Genomic DNA, 17,312 nt, shown 5'->3' with positions numbered 1-17,312 from the left:
AGCAACGAGTGGACCTTCTTCAACTGATGCTCAACTCCCAGAATTCCAAAGTAGCAGACACCCACAAAGGTAACCAAGGAGTGCCCAGGGCCCCTCCGAGGGGCGGTGAGGAGGTGGGTGTGGTTCTGCAACTGTGCAGACACTTTTCTAGCAGACCCGATTTCCTGCCAAATCAAAGGGGCCAGTTCAGACAGATACAGTGGCCAGAGTCTGTTGTGGCAACGGCAGGCACCACTCTGCTCTGGGCTTGAAGGACAGGAGCCAGGAGCAGGCAGCCATGTCCAGAGACAGGCAGTGTCCGTAAAACATCACAGAACGCTCTGGGGGATGTGTGTGCACAGACATTTCTGAGGCCGGAGTCAGAACATCAGAACCCGGCCTTGACATTGGCATCAAGGCCCTCATCACTCCGGACATGTTTTCTCCCAAGCGGCAGAGCTGAACTTGGGTCATCTGGCTAAAGTTTTGCTCCCCATTGTGCTTTCCCCACCTTTCTGTTTGGTAAGTTATTTGTGGGAATGGCTTTGAGGCTGTGTACACACACTGAATCTCTTCAGATTTTTCTTTACTAGATTTATCACCTCCAGAGAATTTTGGGTGCAGTCATTTAGAATGATAACTGCAAGATTGTACCTTTCTAGTCACATTGCTTCTTCCATCTTGCAAGTTGCTGTGTCATTGTAAGGGAACGACCTTCTTCTTTCTGCTTACTCATTTAGGTTAGAAGGACCACTTATGTCACTCATTAACTCTCTGACTATATTCTTTATTTTCAAATGCTTCAAATAATCCCAAATTCCTTTTTTAAAATTGAATTACCACGAATTACAAAGTTAGAGTTTTTATGACTGAGTTTCCATCATCCAATGTTTCTTCGCAGTGTCTACTTGCCTTCATTATGCCCCCAGTTTCCCTCTCACCCCCTTGCCTGCCTCTATGGCAGTCACTTCAGACTTTTTGCAGCATTATTTTCTCCTCCAGAGTGGTCCTTCTCTCCACCAATGCCATACTGGGTTTTTCCTCTACCTATTTCCCCCACCCTCCAGATTCCTGCTGGAAATCAGTTCTCATGCTTTTTCTTCCTATTGCCTATAGTAATCTGTGTCTTTATATCCTTCGTGTAAGAGAATTTATTCTGTGTCTGCCCCTATCCTTCTGGCTAAATTCACTTACCATAAGATTCTTCAGATCCATCCACATAGCAGGAAATCGTATAACTTCATTTTTTCTTCAGACTGAATAGTAGCCCACTGTGTACATGTATCGTAATTTCTTTATCCAGTCACTTGTTCTTTAGCACTTGATTTGTTTCCTGATTTTGGCTATTGTGAATAGTGCTGCAATGAACATTGGACTGCAGATAGCTTTCCTGCATTGTGATTTTGGCCCACTGGGTATATCCCAGGAATAGAATTCCTGGGTCATATGAAGTCCCAATTCATAGTTTTTGAAGAATGTCCATATTGCTTTCCAAAAAACACTGGACCAGTCAACATTCCCACCAGCAGTGAATGAGGGTCCTTTCCCCAACATCCTCATCAGAACTGGTTATTGTTCTTTCTCATGTGGTGTGAGGTGATATCTTGTTCTTTGAGGATGTGTTTATTGATCTCTTCTCTACAATTTTTCAAGAGCTGGATGTTCCTTTCCTGTGAAGTTATACCAGAGCTTTATATTTATTGTTTATTAAATTTCATTTATCAAATGAAAGGTGGGCATATAGTTTCTCCAAATCTGTGGGATGTCTTTGTTTTCTGGTCATCATTTCCTTTGAATGCAGAAGCTCCCTAATTTAATGTAGTCTCATTTGTATCTCTGTTTCCCCTCTGTTGGCCAGTGGTGTTGAATCCTTAAAGATGCCTCTAGCTTCAATATCATGGAGCTGGGAGCATTCTGCCTAAGTTTTCCTCTATGCATCTTATGGATTCAAGTCAGATATCAAGTCTGTAGTTCACTCTGCCTTGGATTCTGTGCTCAGAGTTAGAAAAGGATCTTAATTCAGTTTTCTGCATGTGACGAAACAATTTCCTCAACACTACTTGTTGAAGATGCAAGTACCCTAGTTTTGGGGCCTCATCCTGTATTTAGAGGTACCTCTTGGTTCTCTGCTCAGGGATCACTCCTGGTAGGCCTTGGGAATCGAACCATAGGCGGTTCTAGGAATAGAGCCTGCGTCTGCCACATGCAGGGCAAGTGCCCTTTATTTTGTGAGAGCCTATCTCTATGGCTCCCTGAAGAGTTCTCGTACACCCTGCAGCCCTGCCATCCTCAGAAGAGAAAAGAGTATTGATTTTGAGAAGCCGGATCTAGACTATTTTTGCCTTTAGCTTTAAAAAATTATTTTATTGAATCACCATGAGATACAGTTACAAAGCTTTCATGTTTGAGTTTCAGTCATACAATGATTGAAATGCATCCCTCCATCAGTGCACATTTTCCACTACCAATGTCCCCAGTATCCCTCCCCACATCTCACCCCTCACCCTGCCTCCATGATAGACGTTTTCACCTATCCTTTATCTCTTCGTTTGTATCTTTGCCTTTTTTTTTCTGTCTCAAAGACAGACCAAAACCCCTTCCTGGCTTGACTCTAAGTTGCATTGGGATTAGCCTCATTTCCACTGTGATGTTCTTGATTGACCAGCTGTATCTCACTTTCACTTGCTCCTGTTTTAGCTATGACTGACCTGGAGCTCATAGCCCAGTCAATCATCTTTATTTTTGCTGGATATGAGGCCACGAGCAACTCTCTCTCATTCCTCATGTATTCCCTGGCCATCCACCCTGACATCCAGCTGAAACTGCAGCAGGAGATCGATGCCACTTTCCCCAATAATGTGAGTGGAACCATCTAATATTTCAGCAGTATTTTGCAAATGAAATTGAAAATGTACTACAGATTCCCATTTATCCTAATCTGTTTCTTCTTTCCAGGCAGCAGTTACCTATGACGCCCTGCTTCAGATGGAATACCTTGACATGGTGGTGAACGAAACGCTCAGATTATATCCAATTGCTGGCCGACTTGAGAGGGTCTGCAAGAAAGATGTGGAGATCAATGGGCTGTTCATCCCCAAAGGCACTGTGGTCATGATGCCCAACTTAGTTCTTCATAAAGACCCGGAACTGTGGGCAGAGCCTGAGGAATTCCGTCCCGAAAGGTAGAGCCTGGCCACCCCCTTCTCCATGCCCCAGAAGGCAGCCACTTGGATCTAATTTACTTGAACATGGCCTCATGTCTCTTAGTGTGATGACAAGCATGTCATTCATTTTCTCCTCTCTAGTTTTTTTTCATGATTTTTCTTTCCAAAAGAATGATAGATGACTGTCAAAATTTTGCAAATAGCAGACTAGAGCAAATAAACTCATCGATGATCCCCATTCTGAAGACAGACCTCATTAAATAGGTGCTATATGTCCTTTGGGACAGTTTTCTATCCATAGGTAGACTTTTTATTATGGCTATTTAAATGGTGCGATGTTATTATGCATAACATGCTATTGAACTTCTCAATTTATTTAATAGAAAATGTAAATAATATCTTTCATTTTATATCTTACTAATGTCACATTCTCATATTCTGTATACATTGTACTCACACATATTTGCTCTTATGTAAACTGCCACACTTAGCCAACCTCTTTTTCTTAAAGTAAAATCACTGTCAGATAAACATTACAAACTTGTGAATAATTGGGTTTCAGTCGTACAATGCTCTAACACCCATCCCTTCATCAGTGTCCATTTCCCACCACCAATGTCCCCAGATTCCCTTCTTCCAGCCCACCCCCACTCCCATCCAACAGTCTGCCTCTGTAGCAGACACCTTTTTCTCTCCCTTTTGGTCATTATGTCTTGTGATACAGGTACTCTAAGGTTATCATGTATATACCTTTACCCACTTTTAGCACTCAATTCTTGTTCAGATGACCATTTCCAACTGTCATTGTCACAGTGGTCCCTTCACTGTTCTAATTGCCCTCACCCTTTTCCCCTGAAGTTGTAACAAGCTTCCCACAGTGGGCCAGTCCTCCTGGCCCTCGTTTCTGTTGTCCATGGGTAACAGTCTCATACTGTGTTTTTTATATCCCACAAATTAGTGCAATCATTCTATGTCTGTCTCTTTCCTATTGACTCATTTCAATCAGCATGATACTCTACATGTCCATTCATTTATAAGAAAATTTTATTACTTCATTTTTCCTAACTGTTGCATAGTATTCTATTGTGTAGATGTGCCATGGTTTCTTTATCCAGTCATCTATTCTTGGGCACTCAGGTTGTTTCCTGATAATCACACTCCCTTAAGGCAAGAATCTATTAGAAATTACACAATTAAGAACTCTGTTGAAATACACAATCACCGTGCCCAAATCAATCTTTATTATTATTTTTTATTTTTGGATCACACCTGGTGATGCACAGGGGTTACTCCTGGCTCTGTACTCAGGAATTACTGCTGGAGGTGCTCAGCGGACCATATGGGATGCTGAGAATCGAACCCGGGTCAGCCGCGTGCAAGGGAAACGCCCTATCCGCTGTGCTATTGCTCCAGTCCCAAATCAATATATTTCTTAACAAACGAACATTGATAAAAAATTCAGAATTAAAATAGCATTCAAGGATTTAATACCCTAGCAGGACGGACAGATGAGGGATCAATTATGAGAACAAGAGAGGACCAGGGAGAGGGAGGAATTAAGTAATAGCAAGTGAGATGATTTTTTTCTGTCTTGGTCCTCAGAGAGTATGTGACCTGCGTGAGCTGAATAGAGGAAGAAGCCTACTTTTCCTTCAACTGGGATCTTTTTCAATCCTACTTGAATATAATTTGGTGTTTAAAACACATTTTCTTTTCATTTTCATTTCAGAGAGGTAGTGTTGACTGTGTCAGGAACTGGCTAGGCAGTGAAATACCCAACATTTAAAATGTATGTTTATATTTTAAATTTTAAGACATGGTCCCAGTCATGTGGAGGACTGTGGTCTTGTACTGAAAAAAGTTCAGATATCAACAAATGCCACAAGATGTCACATGAAAGTGAAATTTTTAAAACAAGATCTCCTTAACAATACCAGAAGCCCTATGGAGCATAGGTGTGGTACGAATCTGTACTCTATCATTCTAATAACCAAATAACCACTGAAGATTTCAGTGACTGATTCTCACTGATGGAGGAATCTCAGTGATAATATGAAACATGTAACTCTTGTGCTTTTTTATTTTTCACTAACTTGTTTCCACCAATGATCTGCAACCAGGTTCAGCAGTCAGAACAAGGACAGCATCAGTCCTTATGTCTACATGCCCTTTGGAGCTGGTCCCCGGAACTGCATTGGCATGAGGTTTGCTCTCATGAACCTGAAACTTGCTGTTGTCAAAACACTGCAGAACTTCACCTTCAAACCTTGTGAAGAAACACAGGTCAGACAGTTCACTCTGTATCAATGATGTTCTACTGGGAGGTGATTTTTGAGTGATCTCCCATGTCTATGTACAGGTGATCACTCATCCTTTAGTAACTTCTTCTATAGGCAAAAGGTCCCTTTTCAGCTCTTTAGAGTCTGAATTCTTCAAGTGTGGTGTGCTTAGTTGTGACTTTAACAAGAGTCAATTTGAAGAGATCTTTTGGATTCATGTATCATGACTGTATCATGACTGTACATAGTCCTTTAAACTTGAGTCAGTATCTGCAAGGAAAGGCTCCTCTGCAGAATCAGGGGTGGCAGGATGACCACTTTATACCCAGGAACAATGTTCTTTATCAGCAATATTAGAGAAAGCTCCTTTAGTGATAACCATAAAATGGAATTATCAGGGTGTTTATAAAATAAAAACCCCATCTTTGGGGCTGGAGTGATAATAAGGAGATAAGTTTGTATGCACATGGCCGACAGTGTTTAATCCCTGGCATCCTAAATGGTTCCCTGAGCACTGCCTGCTATGTCCCTCCCCCCACCAAAAATATTTTGACTTTAAAACAAATGGTCATCTCATTATTCTAAAATAATTTAACCTTGTGGGTTTAAAAACGCTCCCATTGATTCTCATAAGGAGCCAAGTTTAAACATAGCTGATTTAAAGATAGGAAGGATCTCATAGCCAAGGGATCCTGACCATTTGACTTCATATTTCCTGCTCTAGATCATCTGGATTCCTTTGTTTCTAATATGTGTAGGAACACTTCCCATGGTATACCCTACATTTTCTTCTCCTTCAAGTCCCTAGTGATATTCCCAATAGAGCCCAGAGCCCCTTCTCTGTTCCATCATCAGTCCCTTTTGGCTGCTTCCATTCATTCTGCCATCAAAATGAATCCTTTGTTATTAACAACCCAGTTTTGTTCGTGTTGTTCCCCTTTAAGCATGTCTTTAGCTTAGCTTATTTTGTCCACAAACTCCCATGGGATAGCACAGTCATTATATCCATGCTTAAGAAGTGATCTGCTATCATTGCAGCGTGGCTAGATACATATTTAACCATTTTATTTTGAAAAATTGAGCATGTACTACTTGTGATACGTGAAAGTTTTATATGTCTCTGACTCGTGCTTAGGAAATAGAGATGCACCTCTATTTGCAGACAGAATTTTAAAAAATTTGAAAGTGTGGTGTGATGTGTTCTTTGAAAAAATCTGGGCTCTCTCCTTTGAGGAACCTAAAGAAAACCAACCAAGGTGTATGAGGTTTAGATTTTAGGACACATGCATGTACTCTGTGGGCTGGAGCGATAGCACAGCTGGTAGGGCGTTTGCCTTGCACACGGCCGACCCAGGCTCGAGTCCTCCGCCTTTCTTGGAGAGCCCGGCAAGCTACCGAGAGTATCTTGCCCACATGGCAAAGCCTGGCAAGCTACCCGTGATGTATTCGATATGCCAAAAACAGTAATAACAAGTCTCACAATTTGTTGTGAGACGTTGCTGGTGTCTGCTCAAGCAAATCAATGAACAGAAGGACAGTGCTACAGTGCTACAGTGCATGTACTCTTTAGCTCCTTCCCTTAAAGAATTTCTCAGGTTTGTACAGGGTGATGAATGTGAACATCTTACTTGTAGGTTTTAGGCAGGTTCATAGCAGTCCTGCCCCTGTAGAAACAGGAACTTTGGACTGGAAAGAAATCTTCTCTTTGCCAGTCTAAGATGAGCCCTAGGAGCTTCCATATAGCCTCAGGCTGGTGTTTCTCTATCTCTGTGAGAATTTTAGTCCCTTCAGTCAATTGGGATCGGAGGGGGATGGTCAGTCCTTGTTCCCAGCGGCTCAGAAGTGACTAGCAGAGAAAGGGGGTAAAAGGATGGGTGAAGGCCTCCAGTTACTCAGTGTTTATTCTGCATCTGAGCTCCAGGAGCTGTTAGAAAACATGCAAACGGCTTCTCAAGGGGTGCTTCCCATCAGTAACAGAATCATGATCTTGCCCCAATCTATCACACAACTAACCTGTGACTGTTCATATAATTTGCCATTGGAGCCCAGGAGGCAGCTTAGTAGCACATTTGACATCATGAGGTTCTAGATTAGATGCCTCTGAGGAAAAAAATGCCTAGAAACCAAAATTGCCATACTGCCTAGGAACCTGGTTTAAATTTTAAATGCTTATTCTTTTCATTGAAAATCTAATTTCCAAAAACCAGTACAATCCAATGGGATTTTGCTCTGCAGCCTACCAGAATGGATTCTAAATATTTTGTTAGAGAACACACAGATTAATGTTTTTGTCATCCTGCTCTGGTATTCTAGAACATGTAGAAATAACTGATGGCAAATGATGCTGAACATAATTTTAAATATTTCCCCCAAACATTTTTGTTCTCCGTGTGTCTTCTCTATTTTGCTTTGGTTGTTGCTCTCTTCACCAGTTCTCCTGTGATAATTTCACTGTTGCAGATTCCTGTGAAGTTTGGAAAACAAGGACTGATTCAACCAGAGAAACCCATCATTTTAAAGATTGAGCGCAGATGAAGATTCATGAGTGGAGCCTGACCTGATTCTTTATTTTTTAAGGAAGCTTCATCTCAGAACACTAGAGAGCCCAATTTACTTTGTGAATAAATCCCAGTAATGAAACCAACTGACTCGACTGCCGTTGGTGGGCAGCTACTGCCTCTGTTCACTTATCGCATCCTATTCAGAGTTGTGTGTCTTGAGTGAAGTAAAGGAGATGACGCAATGACAGTGTCTCAAAGTTTATAATAAAAAAATTATAATTTACACAACAATCATTGTGGTGACTGAAGGGGTAACACCATATTTTACTTTGAATATTGAATAGTGCTCAGAGTGCGTTGGTGATCTTCTCTTTCCTGAACACTCTCTGGTGGCTCTGCATGCATCAGAGAGGAGCTACAGAACTGTACCAGCAAGTGTCCATGATTCTACATTGTTAATCAGCACAGTTTGGAGCTAGGGTGATCTTGATATATTAAGTGACATTTACTCTATTAATCAATAAATCATTCTCATAGTTTAATCCTATATATTTTGTAACAATTAACAGAGTCAAACTCATTGTTCAATTTTAATTTAGCATTTTTGTCACATCTCCTCTGATGTTTCTGAAAGGCAATAAACTGTTTCTCTTACCTCTTTGTACTCCTTTTTTTAAATGTAGGGGTTCTGATATTTATTCAGTCATTGATTAAGCTGTTCGAACTGGGCATGAACTCCACATTACTTTTTAAAATTTTTTTTCAAATTGAATATTCGTGAGATAGACCATTACAAAGCTGCTCATAATTGGTTTTCAGTCATACAATAATCCAGCACCCATTCCTTCACCAGTGTACATTTCCCACCACCAATGTCCCCTGTTTCCCCACCACCATCCCCCAACTCCCACCCCTTATCCCCAGCCTCCCTCTATGGGAGGCACTTTCCTTCTTTCTCTCGCTCTCCTTTTCATTTTATGCATTATGGTTTGCAACACAGATGCTAAGAGGTCATGTTGTTTGTTTTGAGAACTCATTATTTTTATCAGAATGGTAAGGGTGGAGTAGATTTTCAACTGGGTGTCTGATTTGGGGTTTGGATGTGACTGCCGAGGTTTCCAGAAGTATGGGGAGGTGGGGAAAGATAGCCCACCCCAATACCAAGAAAGCCTGAAGACTTCAGTCACAAAACCTGCATACCAGAATTTTCAAGAGATTATATTTTATTGAGGTCCATTCAGAGACATGGAGTTAGGTCGGGGGTATGGTGGTGATTTTGGATTGTGGAAGCAAGCAGCTGCTGGGGGCTCTGTTTTAGCGGGTCCCTGGCTAACCCTCCCCCCTCCGATTTACGCCGGTCTATTCAGTCATGTGCTGGTCTGAACTTATCTGCGGTTTTTGATCTCTTTCGAGATTTATTTAGGGGTCTATGAAGCAAGGCTAGTGGTAGAGCTTACAGGGTGGGGCTGGAGTTGGTTCATGGGGCTGACTGCCAGTGCTTCCATGTGTATTGGGAAGTGGGGGAGGTGGCCGACCCCAACTCGGAGAAAGCCTGGAGATTTCAGTCACAAAATCCACATACCAGAATTTTCAGCAGATTATGCCTTGGTGAGGTCTGTCCTGACACGGTGGAATCAGGCCGGGGGTATGGCGGTGATTTTGGATTGTGTAAGTAAGTGGCTGCTGGGGACTCCTGTCGAATGGGCCACCAGGCCAACCCACCCACTTCCGATTTACCCGAGTCTGTCCAGCCATGTGCGGGTCTGAGATTAACTGTAACTTTTGATCTCTTTCGAGATTTATCTATGAGTCTCTGAAATAAGGCCAATAAATGAGCTTGCATAGCTGAGCTGGAGGTGGTTTGGTAATCTTGGTCCGAAGTAGTTGGGGTCTGGCCAAAGGCACAGGGGCACTTTTGGAGTGTCAGGAAGCCTGAAGGCACCATCTAGCTGCTCATGCACTCGCCCCACAGGTACAGGTTGACCTGTTGGTGGCACCATACCCCCATCTCTTTGCACTGCTTCCCCAATTCCCAAATCTTAAACATAATAAACTGAGTCAGAAAAGTTTTGTGTATTCTTGACTGGACCCCAGGGCTGAAGCTCTCAATGATCTGAGATGGTCCCAGCAGGCGAGAGTTCTTTGCTCTTGTTTTCTGCTCCTTCCCTGCTTTCCCCTCCATCTTTCCTTCTTCCTCCATCTCTCTCTCTCCTTTGCCTTCCCTTCCCTTCCTGAATAATTCAGAACTACACCATGAGGTGGGCAGACACACACTGCAGGGGCAGACAGAACCCAGCAGGGGGCAACAGTGGCTCAAGCCAAAGCCCAAATTGGGTGGGAAGATAGTCCCACGAAGGGGGGGGAACTCATGTGAGGCAGTTGGGGTCCATGCAAGAGGGTGGCCTGGCGAGAGTGGCCAGTGCTACGGACAGATGGAGAGAAAGGGAGGGTGAGAGAGGCAGCTGTGAGTTGGGAGGGCAGCCTACAGCGGGGATGCACCCAATCTGCCTCATAGCAAAGATGAGGCCAGATTCTCACGGCTGTGACTGAAAGGAAGGGACAGGGACAGGAGCAGAATGATACCATGAGTTCAGGTGGGAATTGATGGTGCCAGTGTCAGCCCATGTTTTGTGTCTATGCAGAAGATGAGTGTTGGTGTGTAGATAGAGAAACACATTTCCCACAGAAATGACTTAGAAAGTGACACTTTATTATTTATTTACTTAGTTTTTTGATCATGCCCAGAGATAACTCAAAAGCTTTTTATTTACTTATTGTTTTGCTTTTTGGGGGCCACACCCACCGATGTTCAGGGGTTGTTCCTGACCCTGATCTCAGGAATTACTCCTGGAAGTGCTTGGGGGACACTATGGGATGCTGGGGATTGAACCCGGCTCTGCTGCATGCAAGGCAAACGGCATACCTGTTTTACTATTGCTCTGGCACCTCAGATGTTAATTTTTGATTCTGTGCTGTGGAGTGACCCTTGAATCTGTGGGATCTTTGTGGTGTTGAGGATCTGAACAGTGACTGGCAGAAATGACACAACCTCCTGAACTCCTGGACTGTCTCTTGGACTGGTAGTGATAGCACAATATGGATGCATCTCCTGGGCGGATCTTGGGCAAAAATCTCATTTTACTCTGAAAGGAATCAGGTTTCTGTAGAGAATTTGTTGATCACAGGGCAGGGGTGACAAAGCAAGGTGGTGCCGACAAGGACAAATCTAAAGTCCGTGGATACAGCGGGCTCCACTAGATCCCAGCTGATCTGAAGGTGACTGAATCAACTTGTCCAGCTCTCCCCAGGAACTAGAAACTCAGGGAAGGGTGAGACCCAGGAGTGCAGCCACGTGGGCCTGACACACTGGGCTGCACCAGTAGACACCTGCTTGGTGTCTTGGTCTTCACCCAGAGAAGATCTGTGGCAAGCCAGTGTCCAGCAAACCATTGGCACCATCTTCCTGACAGCCCGAGGGGGGAAGGTGCATCCCTTGAGGTTGCATTGGGGTGCAACTTAGACTAGTGCATGGCCAAATACAAACGGAACTTTTTGATTCACAAGAAAACGAAGGTTTGTGTTACTTGCTCCAACGGGGTGCTTTGAAATATATTCCAACATGTGCCTGGAATGGGTGAACTGCAAATTTGATGAGGCTTTGAAAGTGCTGTGCATCCTTTCAGTACCTGTATTGCAAACCATAATACCCGAAAGGAAAGAGAGAGACACACAGAGAGAAGGAGAGACAGAGACAGAGTGAGAAGAATGAGAGAGAGTGAGAGGAGAGAGATAGAGGGAGAGAAAGAGAGAGGAAAAGGGGCAGGGTGGGTGGATGGGAAGGAATCGGAGATGTTGGTGGTGGGAAATCACACTGGTGAAGGTTCTGGTGTTGGAACATAGTCTGAGTGAAACCCAATCATGAACAACTTTGTAACTGGTCTCAAGGTGATTCAATAAACCAAAAATAAATGAATAAAGGACTGTGTATCCAATCATTGTTAATCAAGAGGTGAAGGAGGAGATGGACAGTGGAGAACTGGAACATTTCCTGGAAGGTGGAGTAGTGGTGTCTCTTGGAGGATGGCAGGGTTTTGTCTGAGGCTCTGTGGAATCTGAGGGAATTTCTCGGGGGTAAGTTCTGGGTCCGCAGGACTCTGTGTCAAATCCTGGACAACCCGCACATGTGGTGTGCACAGTCACATGCACCTTCCCCACCCCCCCACCCCTGTGTGTTCGACAATCTCCTGAATTTATAATGAAGGACAGGGGTGGGGAGCCCTTCACACTCTTATAACGCTTTGAGATTTGTCTTTGCTTTACCATGGGAAATAGGGAGAAAAACATTTTGCCCCAGGGAGACCTGGGGGACGGCTTTCCACCCTGGGGTTGTAGGAAATTCCAGAGATGGGAAAAGGTGGGGTGTTCTGGTCAGTCCCGCCCAGATCACACTACTGGATTCACAGCTGCTGGTTGAGTCCCAGGAAGTAAAGTGACCAAACACTGCTGACCCTGGGGCCCCCTCATAGTGGGTGGTTGAAAGAGCCGCTGAAGCACAGGCAGATGGCAAACAGCCAGGCTTCCTATTCCTTCTTATTCCTTCTGCCGAAGAAGCTGGAGCTCACGTCTCTCCCTGCTACCGCAGGTAGCATGGCTTGTGTTTGCTCCAACTCTTGTCTTCTCTGATCCACTGCTGGCAATTCTTAGTTGCACCCTTTGAACACTCCTGCCAGCATCCAGGATGTCATATGCCAGGATGGGTAGTGCCCCTGAGGGACACTTGGAGTTCTTAAAGACCCCCAAGAGGCAGCCTGGCAGGTGGGGTCTCTGCAGGGGCTGGGCTGGGTTCTTTAGGGATTATTTACACTTATTTTATAAATGATGTGATGAAGGCTGAGGGTGTTGATATAATTCCCTCACAATGGGCCTCAATCAAACACATTATGTGTGACCATCAGTGATAGAAGCAGTACGGATGACCCCAGGGAGCCCACAGCTGACTCCCCTGGGCCATGTTCCGAGTCTGTCTCTCCATCTCTATCTAGAATGTTCTCACACTGTTACCCAGTGTGGTACCCAAAGCCAAGTCCCAAAGCCTGAGCAGTTCTCAGACACTGGGGTGGCCACTAAGAAATGACAGGGCACAAGAGGCAGCTGTGAAGATGTGGAGAAATTGGAGCTGGTATCTGTATGCTACAGATGAGCATGGAAAGCTGTTTGGTGGGTTATCAAAGTTGGCGCAGAATCTGGGTGACCCAGGCTCACCCCGAGAAACCCCCAGAGCTGCACAGAGGCCACAACAGAGCCCTGCAGCCCCAACAGACGCCACCACATCCAAAGGTGAGACCACAAGACAGTGGCACACAGAGTGGACAAGGGCAGAGACTGACCATGTCAGTAAGGACACAGAACACAGCACGGGGCCTCCCACACAGTCCCTCTGTGATGCATGCCTGGGGCCATGCCCCATGTGACTGTTCTCAGGAGCATCTCAGTGGGTAAATCCGTTAACATGAAACAGAAGTGTTTGGAACCACACAGAAGCTGCTCACTTTCCACTCGAAGATGCCTACTGTTATATACTATGAGTTTAACCTCCCTAAAACAAGCAAACAAACTAAACCAAACTGTGAAGAATGGCAACAGGTGCTAGAGCAGAGAGATCTGTCCCTGAATAGCAGATAAGACCTGTCCCTGCATAGTGACCCAGTAGGGAGTGTCTGGGTGGATTTTACAAGCACCAGGTATCCAGCCTAGAATCTTACTCAACCCTCCAAGAATTGTCACCTAACTGTAGCATCTAGTCCTAAATGGGATTGGGTCTGGGCAAAGCAGAGCTGGAAAGGTGATAGGTCAGTAATGATAAACTTTATGTGATTGGACCATTCTCTTAAGAAGAGACCCACTATAAAATATGTGTGTATTTGGCAACAAAGTGAACCATCATCGACTGTCTCCCGGAGTGGTTTCTTCACGCACCTGTCATCCTTCACTCCACGTCTGCCTGAACGCTCTGTGCAATGTGTCTGGGCACCTTGGAGAAAACCTGTTCCCCAACATCTGGTGCCCAAACTTAGGGCACCTACGAAGTAATCTATGAAGCTTTTCAGACAGTGCATTTCCCTGACCTGATCTAGGGAAATATCGGACTTCTTCAGCCCCTCAACCATCTTTCCTTGTCTCATTTTCTTGCTAGTCTTTCTTTCTACCTTTCCCATGCACTTGTGTGTAATCCTGAGCTGTCTCTTTGTTCATTCATTGACCTTGCCAGCACAAAGCACTGGAGCAGCCTTTTTCCCCCTTACACCTTTGAATTCTGAATGTGTGAATGAGGCGCACCAAGTGAGTGACTGTGGAGAGGGACTGAATTGGCCCCATGGCTTTGGCTATGGGGGTCTGAGTTGGCTCCAACTCGCGGTTCCGTGGATCCTGCGATTGCTGAAGGAGATTTGCCCTGCAAGGGAGCAACTTGGTAGGGGTGTTATACCTAATCTCTAATGCCATGGGTGCCTTAAAATCCTGTGAGGAGTCCAGCTGGGCAAGCATCAAACAGTTGCCCTTCCCTTTTCCTCACCCCTGTTTCCCCTCTTCTCTTTCCCTCTACTGGCAATCATGGGTGCTACCAGCTCCAGACACTGTTATTTTAAACAATATGCGGGAAATCTTACACTCTTGTGGCATTAAACTTAGCCGCTCTCAGGGTGAGGCTTCTGGAGGACATGTGTGTGAAATCGCTCCCTGGATCACCAAACTCACAGGGTCCCAAATCCAGTTCTTGGCCTCTAGGGCTCAGATGAGAGATAAGAAAGTATTTCCCCTGAAATGTTTGCCATCCTTTCAGCCCTTCACCAGTGTCTTAGGTCTTTTGAAGAAGCAGGAACTCCACAGGAGGCCTCAGTTACATCCCCAGGGGACAGAAGTTCACCCAGGGCAGCCCTTGTGGGGGAGGAGTCAGATACTGCTTCTAAGGGCCTTGCTGAGATGAATCCTGATGAATCTGTTATCTGCCCTCCTCAGCCCCACTATCAGTTGCCACTGCCCCCACCCCGACCCCGTATCCAGTTCCTGAGCTGTCCAATGTCCTGATGGATGTAACCTCCCTTTATTCAGCATGTGTAGTGCCAGGGGTGCCCTGTACGTGGACCCCCCATTCTTCTCAGGAACTTAGGGATCTGCGCAGCACCATTAAGGAGGATGGCGTTAAGGCATTGGACCAAATCGATACTGTATGCTATTTCTCTATCGCTTAACACTCCCCATGATTGGCGGGACATTGCTCGGGCTGTCCTGCCAGGCTCTCTTTTCTTCAAATAGAAAGTTTTTTTTTTATAGAAATGAGTGTTGGGAGGCTGACTGACATAACACACGCTCCTGTGCCCTGCCAACTTGGACCTGAGATCACCTGCTGGGGGAGGGAGTACTAAGATACCCATACTCCTTGTTGCACCAGCCTGCCGGGATTTTTGCCCAAGTCCGTTTGTGCACTAACCAGTCCTGGGAAAGGCTAACACCTTGTGCTGACGAGCCCTCTGGTGTGTCTCTAACTTCCTTGCTTCAGAAAGCAACAGAGCTTTTTTCTCCAACTTTGTCCAGAGACCCAAAGAAAGTACTGAACTCAAAGTCTCAGAACCCATTATTCAGTTCGAGATGGTACACCAATTGGTCTGGAATAGAATGACTCCTGAATGTAAGCATGCGGCATGCTCATTAAAAGGATTAGATCATAAAAACCCGCCCCTTGGAGGGGGGCGGATTGAGTTTCCCTCCCCGCCCTGAGCTGATCCCTGGCAGCCGAAGACCTCCAGATCAAGCCACAGCCATGCTGAGACCACTCTCCACACGCATGAAGGAACAGGCAGAGGAACACAGGCATGCGGGTCCTGGGGCTGAGATCTCCAAGCCTGCTCAGATCGGGGCTGAGCATTCTCCACTCAGATCTTCCATCTTCCAGTAGGCAGGGGTCACACCCACCAACTGCCCCCGGCGCCAGGTAATCCCATCAATGGCCAAGACCCAGAGACTATAAACCCAGCTCCTGGAAGAGAACAGCACAGTCTCTTGCCCCCGCGCATGGCTGTCCTCGCCGGGAGACTATAAGGAAAGTCAATTAAGAAAAAAAATAGGGGACTGGAGTGATAGCACAGCGGGTAGGGCATTTGCCTTGCACGCGGCATTCTCGGGTTCGATTCCCTGCATCCCATATGGTCCCCTGAACACCACCAGGAATAATTCCTGAATGTAGAGCCAGGAGTAACCCCTGTGCATCACCAGATGTGACATAAAAAGAAAAAAATGGTACCATCTGAGGCTTACAGCAACGTTGTCATAGTTTATTTTGCCGGCTTTATGTTATCAACAGCGCTCTCTTTCTTTAAAAATTTTTAAAAAAATTTTTAATAGTGAGACACCATGAGGTACAGTTGTAGACTTACAAATTTTGTGCTTCGGTTTCAATTATACATTGATCAAATACCCATCCCTCTACCAGTGCCCATTTCCCACCACCACGGATCCCAGTATCCCTCCCCCCCATGTCCCCCATCCCACCCTGCCTCTGTGGCAGGGCATTCCCCTATGTTGTCTCTCTCCTTTTGGGTGTTGTGGTTTGCAAAAGAGGCATTGAGTGGCAATCACCGTGAGGTACGGTTACAGACTACAAACTTTCATGCTTCTGTTTCAGTCATACAATTCAACAGTGCTTTTTAGACCCATTTTTATTTTATTTATTAAAAAAATTTTTTATTGGTGAAACATCATGAGACCTTTGTACAGTTGTAGACCTTCAAATTTTGTGCTTGGGTTTCAGTTATACAATGATTGAGTACCCATCCCTCCACCAGTGCCCATTCTTCACCACCACTGATCCCAGTATCCCTCCCACCCCCCATCTCACCCATCCCACCCTGCCTCTGTGGAAGGACATTCCCTTTTGTACTTGACCCATTTTTTAACAAGCAGGAAAGAGGCTTGTCAGGCTGGAAAATGGTGTGGGGGGGGGGGGGGAGGTTCCAATTGGCTGACAGGGCTAACTTTGACCTGGGGACTGCTCCTTACTTTCTCACTCCATCAGTTTTCTCCCTGCCATTCTTGTAGGGTCAGATCAATCAAGTGTATATGTGTGCATGTGGTGTTTGTAGTCAGTCTGTGGTCTTTCTGCCTGTCTGTCCTGTGGAGTATTCAAATGCTAGAGTCAGGTTAAAATCAGAAGTAGAAATCCTGAAACCTGGGCAAGCAGCACCATCACAAGAGGTTAGAGTGATGTGCAACCCAGCGATTTTAAAAGTTTAGGTGTTTTTGGAACCTGTTAGACCAGGTTTAAACAGAGATTTACCATCAGAATGTTGAGCCTACAGAGAAATCAAAATTATCAATCTAAATTTCTTATTGGAAAA

The 17,312-nt window shown here is 45.0% G+C and overlaps 1 protein-coding gene across 1 annotated transcript in view; it reads left to right on the top strand.

Moving 5' to 3' along the window:
• Positions 1-7,966, top strand: part of LOC130036625 (cytochrome P450 3A12-like) — a 31,886-nt gene extending 23,920 nt beyond the window's left edge. Inside the window, exons 9-13 of the mRNA XM_056128517.1 lie at positions 3-69; positions 2,677-2,837; positions 2,935-3,161; positions 5,264-5,426; positions 7,883-7,966. Of these exons, the coding sequence (XP_055984492.1) occupies positions 3-69; positions 2,677-2,837; positions 2,935-3,161; positions 5,264-5,426; positions 7,883-7,957 (693 nt within the window). The 3' untranslated portion in view covers positions 7,958-7,966. The remainder of the gene's footprint in view (positions 1-2; positions 70-2,676; positions 2,838-2,934; positions 3,162-5,263; positions 5,427-7,882) is intronic.
• The last annotated feature ends 9,346 nt before the right edge of the window (positions 7,967-17,312 follow it).

This window comes from Sorex fumeus, unplaced genomic scaffold (assembly GCF_029834395.1).
Source record: "Sorex fumeus unplaced genomic scaffold, SorFum_2.1 ptg000064l, whole genome shotgun sequence".
NCBI lineage: Eukaryota > Metazoa > Chordata > Mammalia > Eulipotyphla > Soricidae > Sorex > Sorex fumeus.
The sequence above is the reverse complement of the archived record's forward strand: the minus strand, read 5'-3'. Positions and strand labels throughout refer to the sequence as shown.